Source organism: Barbus barbus (assembly GCF_936440315.1).
Source record: "Barbus barbus genome assembly, chromosome: 9".
Taxonomy (NCBI): Eukaryota; Metazoa; Chordata; class Actinopteri; order Cypriniformes; family Cyprinidae; genus Barbus; species Barbus barbus.
The window spans coordinates 15,239,689-15,256,167 of NC_136737.1; the positions used below are offsets into that span (position 1 = coordinate 15,239,689).

At 38.8% G+C, this 16,479-nt stretch overlaps 2 protein-coding genes across 2 annotated transcripts in view; one reads left to right on the forward strand and one right to left on the reverse strand.

The window, feature by feature from the left end:
• Nucleotides 1-3,560, forward strand: part of LOC306875575 (DNA-directed RNA polymerase, mitochondrial-like) — a 56,095-nt gene extending 52,535 nt beyond the window's left edge. Inside the window, exon 20 of the mRNA XM_079426248.1 lies at nucleotides 732-3,560. Within this exon, the coding sequence (XP_079282374.1) occupies nucleotides 732-781 (50 nt within the window). The 3' untranslated portion in view covers nucleotides 782-3,560. The remainder of the gene's footprint in view (nucleotides 1-731) is intronic.
• A 2,114-nt stretch (nucleotides 3,561-5,674) lies between these two features.
• The window catches only part of LOC306875227 (potassium/sodium hyperpolarization-activated cyclic nucleotide-gated channel 2-like), a gene marked incomplete at its 5' end in the record, with an annotated part of 29,290 nt that continues 18,485 nt past the window's right edge, over nucleotides 5,675-16,479 (reverse strand). The window contains 4 exons of the mRNA XM_079425698.1: nucleotides 5,675-7,028; nucleotides 10,069-10,233; nucleotides 14,564-14,804; nucleotides 14,888-15,034. Coding sequence (XP_079281824.1) covers nucleotides 6,148-7,028; nucleotides 10,069-10,233; nucleotides 14,564-14,804; nucleotides 14,888-15,034 — 1,434 coding nt within the window. The 3' untranslated portion in view covers nucleotides 5,675-6,147. The remainder of the gene's footprint in view (nucleotides 7,029-10,068; nucleotides 10,234-14,563; nucleotides 14,805-14,887; nucleotides 15,035-16,479) is intronic.

Below are 16,479 nucleotides of genomic sequence, written 5' to 3' on the forward strand. Positions count from 1 at the left end.
AACAAGGTGACATCTTGTGCACAAGCAAGCAGACCACCCACAATTGTTTTATCTATATTAATACCTCCTGTGGGATTCATTTCAAGAACAAATGGAATTGATTAGAATTGAATGGATTGATTAAATAGAGTGGCATGGTATTGTTTAATATGTCTGAAATTTGTAGTATTCATTTGGGTTCTACACTTCTTTAAAATTAATTAGAGTTGCTTGTGTGCACAGCAGCACTTTTTGGTAAATCTCATAAAAGCCTGTCAAAAAATGTCTGGGTCATATTTTGTTTTATTTTAAGAAAAGAAAATCAATTATATTTTGCAAGGAAATACAGTTTGTTTTTTTTCTCCATTTTGGCGTTTTCATAACAGTTGCGTTTGAAAATAATTGTCAGTTTTCAACACTAATAATAATAAATGTTTCTAAAATTTTAAATATTTTAAATAAAACGTTTTAAATAATGTAATAATATTTCACAGTATTACTGTTTTAATGTATCTTTCATCATATAAATGCAGCCTTGGTGAGCATAAGAGACTTAATCTATATACAGTAGACTTCATATCAAAGCTATAAAAAGCTGTATAATTACTAAATAAAATGTACTCTGGTATCTGGCTCTTGTGTATACTGATGGATTAAATGACTTCATAATGTGTGCTAAAATCAACTCTTCTGTTTTCATTGTTACATATTCCAACCTAAAAGACCGTAATCATGTCATTTCTCTCTTGTAGGTGATTTCGACCTGGAAAAGGTGAAAGAATCAGTGTATTTCTTCAGCTGAGGAGCGTATCGTGAGCTGACGGACAGCTTTCATCAGGAGGCTGAGAGCCCTCCACAGACCTCATCAAAACAAATTGCTGCTTTTTACTACATCAAAAAAGTGCGCGTGATTGAGACTGGATTGGTCTATCTGGTAGAGAAGTGAGTGTGCGTGAGCGAGTTTGTGTGTGTGTCTGTCTTGTCATATTATCATAAAGACATCACTTAAGCACTGAAGCAGAGTTCTGGCAGAGGCGAACAGCAGGAGTCGCTCTTGTGTGCGGGTGCGAGGATCTCCTCTCGGTATCTCTCAGCGGGGCTCTGATCCGCTCCTTCACTCCTAAGTGCTAACTGATTAACCACATGATTCTGGCTCTCATCGATTTCAAAGCAGCCCTGTCTGAAAGGCCCTCTCTGACATTTCCACTTGGATATGATTTACTCCCAGCATCCCCCCACAGCTGGCGGCTCTCGCATTCACAGCCAGCAAAGAAACGTGAGGATATTTATAATAATAGAGCACCTTTAGGAGTATTTTGGGAAAACTTTGGATGACGTCTGACCTTGTGCCGTTCTTTTTTTAAGGACTCGAGAGCACTTAAATGATTGTGTTTTATGATCAAAGACATTTTGATCCGTTGGGTGCTTGTCGGAGAATGTCCACATGGCATTCGGCGAGAAATAAAAGTCGATATTTTTGCACTCTGGGTCTGCGAAAGGTTAATTGTTATTGAAATTTCAAGACCCGATAGCTTGCTTCAACAGCTTTCTTTCTGTTTTCTGGATTTTGAAAGTGTTTTATTACAAAGGGCAATGCGAAAAAAAAACAATCCAATGCAAGGCTACACTTGATTACATGAGAATTGACGTCAACAGACCTGCTCATTTCCTGACATCTCAAACATCCTCTGCGTGGGAAGTTGCCCTTACAATAATAATAGCTCATGGGCTTAAAGCTGTTTGCCGCCACATAATGTTTTAAGACACTTAACGGCCAATGTTTCCACAATTTACAGGAGAAAGAAATTCAATTTTACCCGAGTTGAGTTTGCAGTGCGATCAGATAAACACGTTGAACAGCACAGCCACCTGTGTAATACGATTCACAAAAAAGTGACTCTTATGAAGTAAATCAATAAGAAGAAACAATAATTCAAACAGAATCCTTAGCTTAATAAATTCTTAAATCTGTTAGTGTTACAGAATCATCTGATTTGTCGATTCGCCAGTCAATTCTTGTTTTGTGTACTTACCAGAATTGTGTTTGTTGGAACCACCAGTGTAATGTTATTTCACGAACAAGTGACTCTTATAAATTGATTCTTTTAATGAATTGCTAAAAAAGACTGTTTAAATCATTAATCTTTCACTGAACCACAAGTAATATGATTCACAATGCACATTGTTCTACAGCACAACCCAGCAGGCAAAGGACGTCAATAACACCAGGTTGACGTTGGATAGATGTTGCATTTTGGTTGACGTCGGTATTTGATGCCAATTTGACATTGACTTAATGTTGGATTTTGGTTCCATAACCTAAAAACAACAAATATCAACGTGAGCTGACGTCAGTATTGGACATCAAATTGACTTTAGACGTTGAATTGACATTGAATTTTGGTCACCAGATGTCGCAACCCAAATTTAACCAAATATCAATTGCTTATGACCGTTATGTGCCTGCTGGGAACCAACAGTGTATGATTCGCTCAAAAATATTCACAAACCCTGTTTGAACCATTTAAACTCTTAGCTAAACTTAAAAAAATCCTATTCTCTGATTCACTGAACTACAAATCATGTCTTGCTTTACTTGAAACGAAGCAAGAAATGTTTTGTGTACTTAACCAAGTTGAGTTTGACTTATAGGAACTGATTCTTTTTATGAATCACTCAAAAATAACAGTTTCAATTTACTGCTAATCAGAGTTGATTTTGCATTGTAATTCAGATATCTTCAGATGTCTTTCTAAAGCACAGTTACCAGTGTGATATGATTGACTCGTATGAACTGATTCTGATCATTTAAACAGAATCCTTAGCTGAATCCATCCAGTATTGAATCATCTAAACCACTGAACCACAAGTCATTTCTTGTTTTGCTTTTTTCAGCCAGAGATTCTAGTCATTATCCAGATTTCTCTGCAAAAGAATGAAGATTGCTCTTGAATCTAGTGATTGGATGAAACTCTCCACTTAATCATTCAAAAGATGGCTCAAACTCTCTAGAAACAGTCTGAGAAGTCACTTGAAGCAATGGCCAACAAGAAGAACGTACTTTTCTTAAAGACGCGGCACTTTTCTAATCATGTAAATCACTTTGCTAAACCATCATAGTGGACTACTGCATAGAAATTGATGAATGAATGCATAATAGCCTACAATTTTATGCAACGGATATTTGCATCTATTGGAAGAACCGCATTTGAAGCTGTTTTAAAATGAACTATTTGTCTAATGAAGTAAACTTTATATTTCTGTTGCCACTTTTTGACGCTTGTTGCCATGCCCAACAGCATCCTACAATAAAATCAAAGCTTTTTGCTTTATTAGGTACCTGTAATAGGGCTAGAATAGACAACTTTCTCTTGTAAGACACGCATGGATGGACATGAGATGAGCAGATATATTTTAGCCCAATGACTGAAGTGGCCATCTCAGATGTTCTGACTTAAATAGAGATAAAAGCCAGCTGGGCTTAGATGCAGTCATTTAGATGAATTCATTATTATTTCCCAGTTGATGTGGTTACTGCTTCCTGTGTCCCAAACATTACTAATGGAACTGAAAGATGACTGCATGCCAGAAAGAAAAAAAAAATGTAATGCACTTCAGAATTGTGGGTTTTGGTTTGTTTTTGTTTTCTTCTTGTTTCTCTGTTTTAAAAAAAATCTTTAAAACATATTTTTAATTTTTCGCCAAGAAATCTTTTTTGAAAATTCTAGTTTCTTTTTTTTCAATGCACGATACATATGCAAGAAAATATAAATATTTTCTGTGTGCTCAACAGTGGATTGATTGAAGCGGTCACAGAGATGCCTTCTGAGGGAAAGATGCCTCTCAAGGGTTCACCATGTCACATCTTTCAAAATCTTGAGTAGACTGACCACAAGTTGAACATGCTGACATGCTGTCAATTCAGAGAAAGTTCACGAGTGGAACTTACATACAGGAGCACTTGGCAAAAGTCTAAAGTTTGCTTCTTTTACGGTGGCTTGTCTGACAAACGCAAAATTGTGTTGAAACCTTAATAACTGTCAGCTTAGACATCAGACAGGCTCTCAGGGGAAAGTATGACTGCAAAAACACAACGGGTACTTGGGAAAACATTTTGTTTAAATGAGATTTGCACATTTTTGTGGAAGATTATAGCTGGTGACGAGAGATGGTGCTGTGGTTTACTTCTATTTAGGATCCTAAGCAAATAAAATTGTATTTCAGCTATGCTGGACCAAACATCGTAGACTTGCTGTAATGAACTCAATTAAGTTACATTAAACATTAAATAAATTTGACCCTGATCCCATCATTATACTCCTTTAATTCACGCAAAGCTGCAAAACAACCCCAGGCTCTGGTAACATCCTAATTAATGGAACACTGTTTGTTAAGTAGCGTCATCACAAGATGTTTTGAAAGTTTATTCAAACAAAACCGCAGAACCTCTGCTAAAAACATGGATCTTTAATAAATATAGTCATGAAAAAATAACCACAGATGGTATGGATAAATGATGATAAATCAAATGTATGCAGAGTTGTAAAAGTTAACATCCCCTTCAAACAAAAATGTCATCATAAAACATTTTTTCCTCTACCATAATCCATAGTATAACTTAATGGTACTTTGTGGAACGTGTGTATTGTTAATGATAACTCCAACTGAGACAAATATTATTTTCTTATGGACACACTGTAAACTTTATTGCTTGAAATATTACATAGAATTTGGCAGAAAAGTAACACTTGGCATATATTGAATAAAATCAACATCTGTTTTTGGTGCAACATAAAACTGAGGATATCATTAAAAGCAGCTATAAGGTTTTTTTAATCCGCTTATGGGACAGCACTGGTTTGTGCACAGAAAAGTCCACATGGAATCATTTAAAAATTTGTTTTTACAAGGGAAATACATTATGATTCTATTCAAAGTCATCAAAAATTAACTTTACACCCTGCATACAAACAGTCTGATGCTAATTTCAACCATCTGCCCACTTTGGTCTTTTTTAGAAGTCATCACCGTCAATATACTTGCTTGCATAACCTCACTAGCTTTCTAAAATGTGCAGTCCCCCTCAACTGCTTAGGCTTTGAGCATTAAGTCATATTCATGCGCTTTATTTGTGAGGCAGGACGATTTCCACAAACAGAACAAAGCCATAATCTTTTAAATAAATAGTTCATTAATTATGAAATCTGACCTTTGAGAACAAAGCTACTTAAGTCCTTTGTAATTAAGACTTAAATGCATTTGAATGCGCCAGATAAGGGCAAATGAGTCTCCCTGTCCTTAAACTTCGTACTTCAGCAGAATAATTAGCTTGAAATTTATGTGGTATTCACTTCCATGAACCTTAATTAGGAAACTGTTGATTCATTTAATTGTCCCAATGCTAAATCAAGTGAAATGTGCTCTGTTGTGGGACAGCTAAGAAAAACACACACGTATGGTCACACACACAGTATTTTTAGTCAAAATCGAGGCAATGAAATTATATTTGTTTTTATCCTTTCATTTCATTTGACACACCTTTACATGTCATCTCATGTTAACATTTTCCTTTGAGCCAACTTTGGTCTGAAGGAATAAGACAAACACATGGACAGCAGTTCCAGTAAGAATACATCCCGTTTCAAAACCAATTTGGGACTCTTGAGCCATTGAATACATTTTTTTTTTTCTATAACAATTCTAATATTGTGCATTATAGGTTAAATATCTATTGTCTAGCCGGTTCACGTTGAGAAGAGGGAAGAAAGCTCCTACATTGTGATTAGAAGCAAACTGCTAAGTACCGGTATTCAGACACATCAGTTTGCATCGTTTGAACTACAGTATATAAAAGGGAGTGGTACATTTGTAATCTTTGTGAACAGCTACAATAAAGAAAAACATTTCAAAGAGGCAAATTGTGAGGGTGGAAGCTACATTGATGTTTATATCATAGGTAAAATGGAAAAGGTCCAATCGTCGTAAGAATGATACAGATGTTCATTTTATACTAGCAAGTCTCGAGGGTTTGTTTGCCCTTGTGGCCAGTCACACCACATACATTCTGAGAGTAAATTTCAAACGTGTGACAGGGGGTCGGGAATAGTACTTGGTGAAAGAGAGTCCACATGTTCCTGACCCAGACGGAGCCCACCAACTCTATTGTGGTCACAAATTTGACGATAATCTAGATCTGATGTGATGTGGTTCAGTTTCTGGGAGACTGATTATTGAATCCTTCTTGGGCAGTCCTGAATCCAAGATGGGTCTCGTATGAGGGAGGGAGGCAGGAGGAAATGCACCTACAGACATTTGATGGGGTAGTGCCATTCTTGGTGGGATACTTCCTCTAAGACCAGCAGGGCCTGGGAGGTTCTGAGGGGGACCAATGGAAGTGGAGGAGACTCTGGTGGACTGGGGAGGGCTTGGGGCAACTGGCTGCACCATGTCATGGGGTAAGGATGGCTGGGAGGCAGATAGGGTTCGGGCGTCCTGGCTTAGACTGCTCCTGGGGACTGGTGGTCGATGTGTGGGACTGGGGACGTGCTGCTGTACAAGGGATAACTGGGAGCCCGAGGGTGCACCTGGAGGGCTAGAACCATACTGGAGCATTCGACCAGCAGTTGCCAGAGGGTTGTGGACAGGTGTGCTTGCGAGGGCAGAGGCTAGGGCTAAGGTGGAGTACTGGGAGCCTGGGGGCGTCTGGCTTTGGACCACCTGGAAGCGCCGAACCATGCGGGGAGACTGCACTGCCCCAGAACCCACTAGAGGGTTGCTCATTTGGGGACAGAAGCTCATGGCAACAGCCTGCTGAAGGCTAGCAATGGCAGAACTTGTAGAGGGTTGACTAGAAGGTGCAAACATGTTCCCGTGAGTTGAAGGAGTCATGGACATGGCCCTGGGCCTTTGCGTGTCCCCTTGTTTAACCAGTTTAACCATTTCCCGATCGTACTTCACAATCTCCTGGATCATCTCATTCTCATGGTTGTTGAAGACGCCAGAGTTAAGATCGTGTTGTACTTTGTGCATCAGGATGGAGTTCTTCTTGCCTGAAAGGTACAGATGATGGCCAGTTATAGCTTTCTTTGTGCAGTTTAGAGCCAGCATTGAATACACATATGTTAACTAGGTATGAATACTGCAGTAAAGGATGTCTAAGAGTAATATTACCAACAACCTAAATGTTTAATTCTTATTATAGTGAACCCATTACACTCTACTTCAATGGTTCTCTATTCCAGTCCTCGCGTACCACCGCTCTGCATATTTTGCATGTCTCTCTTATTTAACACACCCGATTCAGACAACCAGCTTGTTAGAAGTGAGCTCTATGCATGAACTGTGTTCCGATTGACAGGGTCCGTACAAAGTGTTATTTGCACCCTACTCCCTGAACACGGGAAATCCATTAAACAGAGAACTGTGACATAATATACCACTGGAAATAAATACAATTTAAAATCATGTCTTATACACTTTAATGCCCTCTGAATGGAACATACCTGCTCCCTTCGAACTGGACCCTGTTGAAAAAAACAGCATATGCTGGTTAGGTATGTTTTGAAGCATGGTTGCTGGTTTAAGCGGTCTTGTGCTGGTCCTAAGCAACTAGCTCCTGCTCAGGACCAGCTTAGGACCAGCACATGATCAGCTTAAACCAGCTCAAACCATCAGCCATGCTTCAAAACATACCTAACCAGCATATGCTGGGGGTTTTTTCAACAGGGAAATCATGGCGGTATATCCTATGATGTCCACTTCACAGGGCACTTAGAGTCAAATAGAACAAATGTCTGCAGTGATGAGATAAATACAAAAAGGACCAGAATTGAGAACCACCAGTCTACTCCATTAGGCTCAGTGCTTTTAGTAATTGTCAGACACAGTGAAGCACTAGCTCAATCTAAAACAACATAATACACTTAATCTTTGTCTCATTTTCCAGGTGACGTGATTATATGGTGCTGAAATGTAATGGAAATTTGCTAGACTTGCGCAATGTGGATAAAGGATAAATTACAGTGGTCAAACAGTCAATTAGTCCTGGGGTGTCGAATCCTCCTCCTGGATCAAGCAAAGTTTAGCTGTATTCCTAACACATCTGAGCCACCAAAAAACTTAAGTGTGTTGAAACTAAACTCTGCAGGAAAGTGGTTGTCTAGGAAGAGGATGGGACCAGGGGTGCCGCTATAGTTTCTGGGCCCCCTGAACAGCATATTGGGGGTGTGGGGTGCATTATGGGTTTGTCCCCCTCAGTAGAAATCATGTTTGGGCCTCTAGTCGGGCCCTTAGTATTGTCCTAACTTTCCCTTCTGATTGTTGAGGTTGTCTAGAAAGATGGTCTGTCAAGGTAAAAAAAAACACAAGAACGTGTCTCAGGATCACTGTTTTATGTTCCAATCCACTGTGCTCCCTCTTGCTGTTTTTGAACACAAGAGTGTATCTTATTTAAATGGCCTCTAAGAAACGTGTCCAATCGGGGTGAGGCAAACCCCAAACCAGCATAATTATGCTATTTATTTTTAAAAAATAAGTGGTTTTGCACACCTCTAGTATTGTCTTTTGGTTTGACTGTGTTGACTGAACTTGTTCAGATGGATGTTTGCACTTTACTCAGTGGACTCCTGTAGTTTTTTCTGATGACTGCTTTTTCAGACTGATGGGTCAACCAGTTCTCTGTGAACAACAACCCCAGAGCCCTGCTGAGATTTCCAGTGAGAGGAAAGCTATAATGTCTAGCACTGGTGCCGTTGTGCTGAGTCACGGTAGCGCTAACACGAACTCCCGACATGGCACATGCCTATCACCTGCACCCTGCTGCTAACAAGACAATTTGCAGCTAAAATGACATCCTTTGCACAGCTCCTGCTGGCGGGGCCCCAACATCACCTTCAATTTCTCTCACCTCCGTCTCCAGTACCACATACAAATAACACTTAGAACTATCACTCGTGGTTTGAGCATGCAATTTCACCAAGCTATCTTCCACATCCACAGCTATGTGCTGCATATCACGCAATGTGTGGCACAGATTTATGGCATTCATCATGTTTAGCGCTGAGATTTTGTCATGTTGAATAGAGCTGTTCAGTTTGTCATCCTAAAACCCAGGAGAATGAGCATTTTTTAGCATTATTAGCATTATCATGTTGTGGGGAATATCAGAATTTATACGTACAAATAAAGTTACACATTATTCGAAGAGGCTTTTACTTTCTGTTGTACAACATAAAACCATACATCAAAGGTGAGTTTTGAAACCATTGTGAGCTAACAAGATGTATTGCTATTATGTAGCAACTTATATTTTTTAAGCACATTATGGTTTCAAATTTCATGATTCAGGTATGAAAAAAAACATGAAATTCTCTTCAAGTAACCTTATTTCAGAACTTTATTTAAAAACCCATAGGAAATTACTGAGGGAGCCCGTGGCGAATTAGCCTTCTGGTAAGCCTACAAATTGACGTCCTGACTGAACCTCTCTATTCCCATAGTAAATAAACAACTGAGTCACTTCTGATGTTCTTAAAATTAACAGCCAACATTGACGTTGCAGCAGGTCATTGAATGTGAGGCTGTGGTAGCGGATGTTCTTCTGCAAAGCATCTGTGGTCTGAACTCCTCCGTAAACTGAACTGATCATTTATGGAATCTGGCTGTCATGGCAACAGCGGCGAGTGAGGTGGCTGCATGGCCAATATGTAAACAACTGAGGTGGTCATGTGACAGAGAGTGACATCAGCAGCCCACTGACCTTGGGAGATAAGGAAAGAGGATGCTGAGAGGGGTGAGGAGGGCAGCTGGCCTGCCTCTCGTGGCAAATTACGTGTTTATGTGCTCAGGACACAAGCCAAAGATGGCAAAACAATCGAGTTGAAGACAAACAAATTTTGGAGGGGACTCAAATCTACCCACAGATGTGACCAATGGATATCCAAACACATGGATTCTGGGCTGTGTACAAGTAATGCCTCTAACACAAAATCAAAATCCACTGGGGGAGTACTATAGTATTACCATGGTTATTTTCTTATAGGCACAATGCTACATATTAATGCTACTGATTTTACTCTCTAGGCGACTTACCTATTCGATCAAGGCGGTCAATGGCCACTGTCTCAAATGCTCTCCTCATCATTGGATGCTCCTCCAGTACTTCATTAAAGTTGTCCACGGAGAGCGAGTATAGTCGGCAGTAGGTGTCTGCCCGCACACTGGCGGTTCGTCTTCCACGGGTCAACAGGCAGATCTCTGAAAATTAACAGGACATATCATGGTTGTGGGTCTCGATTATAAGTTGGTTTTATTTGAGTTTTTAATACTTGTCAAGCTGGGAGTCCAGCTAAGACCAACAAACCACCAAAGGTTGGCTGGACCTGGTGTTGTATCTGTAAGATTTATTTTTGGCATTTTTGCCTTTATTATGATAGGACAGTTTAGAGCTGACAGGAAGGGAAGTGGGAGAGAGAGAGAGAGAGGGCATAGATCAGGAAAGGTCGGGATTCGAACTTGGGACACCTGTAGCGTAGCAGTATGCCAGCGTGTTGCCCACATAGCTGTTGGCACCGACATACTGTACCTTCTTAAACCAACCTAATTGTTTGCTGGTCTTGGTTGGTTTCAGATAGGTCTTCAGTAGTTGTCAAGCTGGGTGACCAACTAAGACCAGTAAAGGCTGGCTTGGCCTGATGGGAAAAAAAAAACAGCCTAAAGCCCCGTTTCCACCGCAGGAACTTTCCCCAGGAACTAGGGACTTTGGAACGGTACTCTGTGTGTTTCCACTGCAGGAACCAGGATCTAAATAAAGCTTTGGGTAAAAATGTTCTCCTCAGAAAGTCCCTGCTCACGAGGTAGTACTTTTTCAAAGGTCCGGAACTTTGGTGACGGGACTTGGGCGCTGAGCATGCTGATTGGTTGAGTTCATGCAGCACTGTATTTCAACCAACATATTTGCATAATTTTTTTTAAATATTACTGTTATTGTGTCATGAAATGTAGTTTTAAAAGTATTTCAGGCAAGAATGTAGTTGTTTAAATCTCAAATCTGCTGTTTATTTATAAAGCCAGCGCCTATTTGAAAATATGCTTTGCCGATTTCGGAAACGTAAACTCCACGCGATCAGTGTTCCTGTATCCCGATGAGAGCAGCCTCACCTCGGCTAGTCCTTCTGACATTTGCCACTGGCTCTGATGTCTCTGTAGTGGTTAAACATAAGATGTCATTCGTTTTGGGTAAATCTAACAGGTAATCTTTGATATCATATTTCATCTTACTGTAAATACAGTGAGAAAATTGCAGTAGCCAAGGTGAGATGACTGATGTTATCAAGTATGCTGCTGTTTGCAGAATTAGCTGACTTGCATCATCCCGTCCGCAGGAGTTCACACTCCCGAGTCAAACTTGCGAAGTCCGAACTACCAAGGATGCAAGTCCCAAATTTGCATACTTTGTAGCGTAGACCTACATCACCAGACTATTTGCCTAATCTTCTCTGTACTTTAGACCTCGCTGGAAATGCAGACAGCAACAGGTCTGGGGGGAAAAAAGTTCCTGGTTACAAATTGTTCCAGGTAATTTCGGTGGAAAAGCGGCTTAAGATGGTTTGCTCATCTTAGCTGGTTTCCCAGACATGTCAGGCTAGACAGGATTGTTGTTTTAGTGGTTTCTGGCACTCAGTTGGGAGACCAGCTGAACACCAACTTGGCCATGCTAGTAGACCAAGTTCAATCATACAACATTGGTTTAAGCAGCTTTTCTTCAGGAACTTTGGTCTTAGCTAATGTTTAGCTGGTTTGGCTGGTCGGCCAGCTGCTCTCCTAGTCTGACCTGTGGACAAAGGCCAAAAAACCCTCTAAAAACATCCAAAAAGACAGACCTGACCAACCAGACCATGTGTTCATTTTGGCATGTTAAAGTAGGTAATCAAAACATCATCGGAACTAATGTTCTCTTGTGAACAGTATCCCAAACATCAGCATAATAATCATCATCATTTAGTTTTCTGTCTTTTCTCTTTCTTTTTGAAAGAACACGGCAAAATTTCACCACCACTGGAGCTGAAACCAGAAAATGTAACTGTAGAGGACCTGTCAGTTTGCTTTGTCTCCTGACTATGTCTATTCTTTCTGAGAGGAAGGTCAAACTCGGCATTATGAAGAGGTAAGATCCTGTCACTGACTGAAAAGGCTTACCATATTTGCAACTGTTGAAGTTTTTTTTTATTATTATTATTTATTCAATAATCTACCAAAATGTATTTATTTCTTAAAATTAAATTAATGTTTTTAAGGAGATTAAAGGATGTTTATATATAATTTATTTGGAAAATACAGAAATACTGATTAAGAATGTGTTCTTTTTTGCACTGGTTATTGTATTTCATTGAAATGTGTAGAATTTAAATAAGTCATTTTGTGGACTGCATTTTCCTCTAGTGCTCTAGCTGTTGGTGCAGCTCATTTGATCTTTGAAGTTTTTCTCTCTTTTTTTTGGCAACGTGCCTTTTTGACAAGCCTTTGTAAAGTTGGCACGCACAGCTTCTTGTTAAATACTACATGTGACATTCTTTCAAATTCTAGGGCTCAAAAACTGATTAATACACATGAATTGTGTACTAACAAGGGCACTGGCTTGAAAGCTAAATTGATTGAATGATACAACTGAACCAGAACTTATGCACTGTCAAAAAAAAGTCAGATTTGTACCTCTAATAATAACCCTGCAAAAACAGCAGTCTGTCAAAAATCACATTTTCACAACATGCCCAGTTTGGGTTGACTGTGACGTGGTCACAGTATATAGCATCTATAGTGGCTTATGCTATTAACTGAATCAAATGGCCATGCTATTTTCAAGGTAACCTAAAGTCTGTTTTTATATTTGTTTTTTCAATGGTTAATAGGTGTAATTTGGTGCAATTCAACCCTACGGCCCAAGAAAAGTGTATCGTAATAATATACTGAAAAATGCAGTCGTCTGAAAATGACTTTCATTGAATGGACAAAAGCAGTTGAAACATGCTTCAAAATATATGTTATCTTAATATATATTTTAGTGAACTATCCCTTTAAAACCTTAACATTGTAAAAATGCATTGCATTTGAATACTATGAACAGAATATGGGCTTTTTATTTACGTTATGTTAAAAAGCAGAAATGCTGTAATCTGTATTGAATACCATGACAAATCAGTCTGGCATCATGAATAAGCCCCTCTCATTCATGCATTGTAAAAGGTACAGTGTAATTGTTTTTGGCAAGGGAATCTCTCGGTATTATAAATTGCTCTGCCATTGCTGTTCTGCTCCACTAATTAGGTGTTATAAATTGGCCACATTTGTTCTTTATCTGTGGCCCTTCTGCAGTGCCTCTGGCTCCTGGTATAGTCGCAGCCTCGGTGAACTCTGCTCCTTGCTGCTCCCAGACCGTGCCCTAAAGACTCTGGAAAAGGCATTGTCTTTTTTTTCTGGATCACCAACGCAAGCCCCTCAAAGGGGGAAGCATCTTAAATGGGACAAAGCTCGCTGGAGGGAGAAACTAAGGAGTCATGTTCAAATGTCAGTGGTATTTATCACTGTATTCCAGTGCAAGTGAGCTGTTAGGCTTTCAGATGGAGCAATGATATGATTGTAAACCATTTCAATTTCTCAATTTTGAACACAAACCATAAAGGCTTTTTATCTGTATCAAAAATAGTAAAGGAATGTGAACAGCAGGATTCCAATTGGAATTCTAATTGGAACTTTTGAAGTATTTTGTTTTTACATAATTTATTTATGGGACTTTTACTTTGAAATTGCATTCAAATATATGCTAACAGCTAACAGTTTAGCCTTAAAACATTTGGCTGTAAGTCATTTTATTGCAATGTGATGGGTTTGGAATGATGAGTGGTTTAATTGACTTTAGTGATTTTCTTTGATTAGGAAATGTAAACATGTAGTATATTATGATAATCAAGTATAATAGTGAAACCTAATACTTTCATCTTTTATTATTGCAGTTGTCCTGCCTTCCTTTGGAAATTAAAATTGTATGTTTTTAATACATAATTTCTTCTTGGGCCTTTTACTTTGAAGTTGCATTTTAATACGTGTCACCAAAATGTCACAACAGTTGGAAATGTAACCTTACAAAAAATTTACCTTGGAAAAACATTTGGCTGCAAGTCATTTATAATGTTATTCTAATATAATTATTTGAATATAATGAGTAGTTTAGTTGACTTAATTCCTATGATTTTTTTTTATTATTATTGTTCAGGACATGTATAATTTAGGTAAACTCAAATTCCTACAGTCCTTTTTGTTCCATAAAAAATGAATTTCTACTGCCTTTGGAAATTTTTAATGTAATGTTCTTCAGTACTTCTTAGTGTTTTGTTTTGTATTTGTTTTTTTTTTTGTTTTTTCGGAATTCTCTGTGGTGAATTTTATTTTGATATACGCTAACAGGATGTCAAAACAAAACAGTTTAACTTTGCACAGTTTATCCATTTGGCTGTATGTAGTGATATTGCAATTATAATGTTCAAACTGATGTGTTTCTGTATGAATATGATTCTTTCTGTGTGTTTCTTACCCCCAAAGTAGGAGCCGTCAGAGAGCTTCATGCCGATATTCCCTTTGGTCAGGATGCTGACTACGCCATGCTGAATGAAGTACATCTTCTTGCCGATGGTTCCTTCACGAACAATGTAATCTCCTGGTTGGAAGACCTCGAAGCGGAGTTTAGTTAACATTGCTGTCACAAAGTTGGGATCTGCGTTGGCAAAGAGTGGCATGGACGCCACCAGCTTCCGGCAGTTGAAGTTGACAATTTCCTGGAAATACAGAAGTGAGTTTTCTGTCAGGCAAATTATCAGTTATTGTTAGAGTTGTATTGTTTTCTGCTGCTGAATGGTACCTCTCGTAACGGCTCGTTCAGTTCTTCCAAAATGCTTTCCTCGTCGAACATCTTGCCCTGGTATCTGTGCTCATAGTAATCATGGATCTTCTGCCGGAAGTCGGCCGGAAGTTTGTGGAAAGACATGTACTGCTCAACTTGCTTGTACTGAAAAGAAAAAAGGATACAGGATAAATTATGTTAAGCTGACAAATCAGGACACACTTTTGACCCAAAATTTCCAACCACCGACATGTGGGTTGCCCATTTCAATCCTACGTGGCCTCTTTTGTGGAGACGTGATATGCTGACAGGGATCACTATATACAGATTAAAGTAAATATTTAAACATCCAGGCTTGTTTTTTCTGTATGGGCGTTCCTGCGGAAGTTACTTACAGTGGCTGTCATAGACTAAAGAGTATATTATGATATGATGTTCTCAAAGCAGGAAGAGTATGATGAATCGGACGATAAGCTCTATTCATAGCACAGTAGTTAACCTTCTCTGCATCATCGTCTGTGTTGTGATGGCTTTCTGGTTTATGTTACAGGAATATACAGTACATTTATTGTATTAAATGGTTTTGGCTATGTATGTTGTGTAGAAATTAGATTACATAAATTATATATTTATGGATGATTCAAAAGCATATCATTGATTCTTAAAACACAGGCTTACTGCAGAACAGCCATTAGTTTTTAGTAAACAACATTTATACTCTAGAACTAATAAGAGATGATATCTTGAATATTTTTTAACACATGCTCCATATGATTCAATTTTTTTTTTTTTTTCAAAATTCATAACTCAGTATTTAATGTAGATGAAAATATATCTTGAATTAACTTAAGAAAAAACATTACTTTTATGTCCTGCAAAAAGGAACAGGATGGATGGATATTTTGATGTCTTGTCATTGAAGCAGTCAAGATCTCACATTCCATCAAACACTTATTACCAAAAAGGGAGGCTATTTACAGTGCATGGGTGTGCTAAATTTGAACCTTATTGCAAAAGCAGTGTTAAAGGTGAGACGTCGTCTGTGGTTTCTCAGACCTCATATTCCAACATAGCCCAACTACAGCAGGTCATGTGCACACCAGGATAATGACGTGGGGGAAGGGTGATGCTCCTTAGTGACCTCCCAGCTAGATGGATGGTGTTGGTAGGAAAAAGCATGTGGATAATGACTGTCGGTATGTGCGCGGTGACATATGCTCTGCTTGACAAGCCTTGGGTCGATCCTCGAGCTACTAACAGGGTGCAGTCTGTTGCACTTGTTAGTGACAGGTGCTGTCTGTTTTACAGGCCATTGTATGGAGGGATTCTGTAAGTATTTTCACTAATTATTGGTGTTTGCTAAAGAAAGAATCACAGTTACTATTGGTCATATTTATGGCTTGGGATTTTTAAAACACTTTCAATGATTTTTGGACCCCACTGACTTTCATTATATGGACAATAACAGTTCTTCAGAGAGTTTTCTATTGTGTTCCACAGAAGACAGTAAGTCATACAGATTTGGAACGTGAGGGTGATAAAATGACTACAATATGCATTTGTGAGTGAACTATACCATAAAAAGTGTTATACTTCCTGCGTGCATGCTA